Source organism: Alligator sinensis, unplaced genomic scaffold (assembly GCF_000455745.1).
Source record: "Alligator sinensis unplaced genomic scaffold, ASM45574v1 scaffold463_1, whole genome shotgun sequence".
Classification (NCBI taxonomy): Eukaryota; Metazoa; Chordata; order Crocodylia; family Alligatoridae; genus Alligator; species Alligator sinensis.
The window spans coordinates 568,528-572,461 of record NW_005842584.1 but is presented as its reverse complement, the minus strand read 5'-3'; the positions used below and the strand labels follow the sequence as shown (position 1 = coordinate 572,461).

At 53.4% G+C, this 3,934-nt stretch overlaps 1 protein-coding gene across 1 annotated transcript in view; it reads left to right on the top strand.

Annotated features, from left to right (window-relative positions):
- Positions 1-3,934, top strand: part of LOC102382499 (olfactory receptor 10Z1-like) — a 34,369-nt gene that overhangs the window by 1,804 nt on the left and 28,631 nt on the right. Inside the window, exon 2 of the mRNA XM_006032747.2 lies at positions 1,397-1,575. Coding sequence (XP_006032809.2) covers positions 1,397-1,575 — 179 coding nt within the window. The remainder of the gene's footprint in view (positions 1-1,396; positions 1,576-3,934) is intronic.

Here is a 3,934-nt window from a genome sequence, read left to right as displayed (position 1 = left end):
GACTTCACATCTCGTGAAGAACTCTAAGCGCTGCGGAGCCTAACGGACCCAGCGTGCGCCTTAAGAAGGCTATAGGGGTCTGATCAACCTCTGGCCTCTCCCCGTCGCCGAACGATCCCTCGACAAACCCCTTCCCTGCGCGCTTGTTCCACGGAGCCTAGCAAGCTTCGTGTGTATGTGTGTATCCAGAGCTCTGTCTGAGTTATTTCAAGAGGCTCGAGTTTTCTGCGGGTCTTGTTCGAGTTCATGTTGTGGAGCTTAGCAAACTCCACGTGTCTGTCTGTAACTGCAATGCAAGCAAGTTTTCCTGCCTGCACCGCGACCATCTACGGTGTAAGTAAAATAATCTTTAATCAACTGCTACGCGTCCGTGCCTAATTCTAGTCTGCCGGCCTGCATTCCCCGACCCGGCATGTCCAGGCTGCTGGCCACAGCCCGCCGCGCACCCCCGAGGGCCTCAGACCGCTCCCGGCCCGCACAGCTACAAGATGGATTCCTTGAGGATCTGCTCCATGATTTTTCCACAGACTGAGGTCACTGAAAAAAACCTTAGCTTCCAGAAAGAAACCTAGCTGATCAGCATAAGAGTCCCAGGGAAATAAACTGGCCACATCAAATTCTTCAGTGTGGCCCAAACTAGCCATGTTAGAGAGCAACTGCACTGGCCAACAAGTAGAACGAAAAGAGCCCCGGCCCCTTCTAACCTGCAGCGCAGGTCTCCACAAGTTTGTTCTTTTGACTGAAGCACTAGAAACATCCTATGCACTGGGATCCCATCCTTGTCACCAGCTTCATGTATCTGTGGGGTTCTTATCCAGAGATATCATGCAGGCAGGAACACAGGAACCATCTTTATTATTAACAGCTAACACCTCCATAATGCTGTATGGTAAATTCAGAACAACAACATGAATTAATCAATTTGAGTGATACTCAGTACACAATACGTCATATGCCATGCTTGGCAAGGACAGATGGTATGGGCTAGTATATGCTTTGCAATAGTGTTCGCAAGTCTTGCTGTTTCCGGAGAGTGAGAATAACAGTAGTAGGGTTCTGTACGTCTCATGAGACAATAAAACTGTGCCGAGCGAGGCGCTTCCTGAATGCCTGTGAATGTGGCTGTCAAGCCTAATTCTTGAGTGACAGTCCCTTCTGCACTTGCCTCCTCTAAAGTTTGTATTGAATAATCCTGAATGTGGCATGGGTTTCTTCCCAAGATTTCTTCCTTCCTCAAAAGCCTGCATTCCAGGTTTAACAGACTATATCCAAGCGCTTCAATCCTCATCAGTCTTCTCCCCAGTCATTTGGCTATAAGTTCATTGCCTTCATATCTCTCTTGCAAGCATCTTTGTACCAGAGATAAGGATGCCCATGTGGTCCTCTTCCTGTAAAGAACTCTCCATACAAGAGATCCTTGGGGATGCAGCCATCATCCATTCTCCTTGTAAGACCAAGGCATCCAAGTCGATGCTGACTGAGGAGAGAGTGGATGCTCAGCAGGTTGGCATGTTTCAAGACTTCAGCATGGCCAACTTTGTCCCCACCCCCAGGAAGTTTTTGGATTCAGTGAAGGCAAAATAAGTGGAAGCTGCTGAGTCTCATTTCTGGAGTAGAGTATGTGGTCCAGAATTTGCTGCCATAGAGTGTTGATGACATAAGAAGGATAGATTTTGACCTTGGTCTTAACAGTCAGTTTGTTGTTCTTCCACTCTCATTTGTTCAGCAATGAACAAGCCTGCACAGCCCCCATACAGGGGCTTGTTCATCGCACAGCAAACTGGTGGACATCCAGCTGCATCCTTCAATGTGTTTGTGTCAGGGACATTGCACCCCACTCCACTCCCATGGTTACTAGTCCTGAGTAACATTGCTCCCTCTCATCTCCACTGCACAAATACTGAAGTAAACTTACTAGCCAGACTCCATGATAATACTATGCTGCCAGTGCACTGGGACATATTCCACCCACTAATAGCTTGGCTCCCCTCAAAGTGCTCAATATGGTCCACCTTTCAAAATCCTCTGATTTTTCCTTACTTACTCATTGGCACAAAGAATGGTCAGCACAAGCACCAATCAATCACCACATCATCTCTGATCCTACAGTCAGTCAACCAGGATTTAACTGACCATGCTGTTATTAGGCACTTCTTAACTGTTTTCAAACTGGACAGGGTCACTGTGCCTCAAACCTACACAAATGGGGCCTTCGCAATGACAACAAATGCCCTTGTAGACAAGTTCAAACCATGTCCCACATTGTTGACTCGTGTCCATTTACAATGCTACCTGGTGACCTTCATGCTCTTCACACTGGTAGTGACATCGCTGAAGATGGCTGAAATAATATACTGAAACCACATATGCTATATAATTTTGCTCAGCATGTTCATGACACCTGATACTTTGCCAATACGGGTATTCAGTTCAACCCCAAGTGACAGTAAAAATGGAGTCAAGGTACATAAATTAACTTACAGTATCCAATATGTTTTCATCTATTGTGATCGCTGGTGGAGAACAAACGTTCTGGCCCATATCATTGATCTTCTTGATGCTGCTAGTAAGACTGTAGCATTGCACTGTGTGTGCCTGCCACTTGCAACCAGTGGGTTGCATACCGGGGGTATAGACCCCGGCCCCAGTGAAGGGGCGGCCCCAAGAGAGGGGGCAGTGGAGAGACGCCCCAAGAGAGGGGGCAGTGTGATCAGGCACCAGAGAGGGGGCGGTGATCAGGCCCAGAGAGGGGGCGGTGATGAGGTGCAACCGGTGGGTTGCGTGCAGGGACCCCGGCCCCAGGAAGGGGGCGGTGATGAGGCCCCAGAGAGGGGGCAGTGGTGAGAACCCCCCAGTGAGGATGCGATGAGCCCGCGGAGAGTGATGGGGGCGTGGCGCTGCGGTTGTCCCGGTGGAGAGGGGATTGCAGTGTGGTGAAGCCCGAGGGGATAGAGTGAGGGGCTAGAGACCCAGCCCGAAGGAGAGAGTACCCTTGACTGGCCCAAGCTGGGGCCAGGACTACAGTAGTCAAAAGGGCCGGGGGCCCACCACGAGGGACGCCCAAGGGGCCCCCACTGGCCTTGAGGTGGGCCAGGGCTAGGGGCCGAAGGTCCCGGGGGGACCACACCCGAGAGGGGAAGAAGGCTTCGGGGGGGGGCAGCGACGTAGAGCCCCAAGCGACGTAGAACCCCAGTGTGAGCGGGCAGAGCCCCAGTGTGAGGGGGCAGCGACGAGGAGCCCCAGTGTGAGGGGGCAGCGATAATTTAAGGGGGGAGGTGTGTGGCAAAGCACAGGGTGTGTCTGCCACTTTAAGGGCCTGGAGCTGGCCCCCTACCGGGAGTGGGTGGCCTGGTGGGGCTCTCAGTGGCACGGGCGCCCCCAGGAAATGCCAGGCCAGTTATCACCCCGGTGAAAGGCAGTTGGGGCGCCTTAACCCCTAGCTCCCACCACCACCGGGTGGGTTACCCTTGTGTTTGTTGCAGGGCCCAGAGGGCCAGTGTTGTGAGGGGCCCAGAGAGGGCGGACCCCGAGAGCGTGATGGAGTACAGGGCGTGGTGCTGCGGTTGCCCCTAGGAGAAAGGGAGTAGTGACACGGTGAGGCCCGAGGATGCGAGTGAGGGGCTAGAGAGACCCAGCCCGAAGAGAGAGTACCCTCCGCTGGCCCAAGCTGGGGCCAGGACTAGGAGAGTCAAAAGGGCCGGGGGCCCACCGTGAGGGACGCCCAAGAGCCAGGGGCCTGGGGTCCCGACTGGCCTTGAGGTGGGCCAGGGCAAGAGGCCGAAGGTTCCGGGGGAACCACACCCAAGAGGGGAAACTGGCTTCAGGGGGGCGAGGTAGCCCGGATGAAGGCGGAGAGGCCGCCTGAGTGGAGAGGATCATAGAGAGGGGTCCTGTATGGATGATTCTGGGGCCCAGTGTGGGGCCGGTGATTATG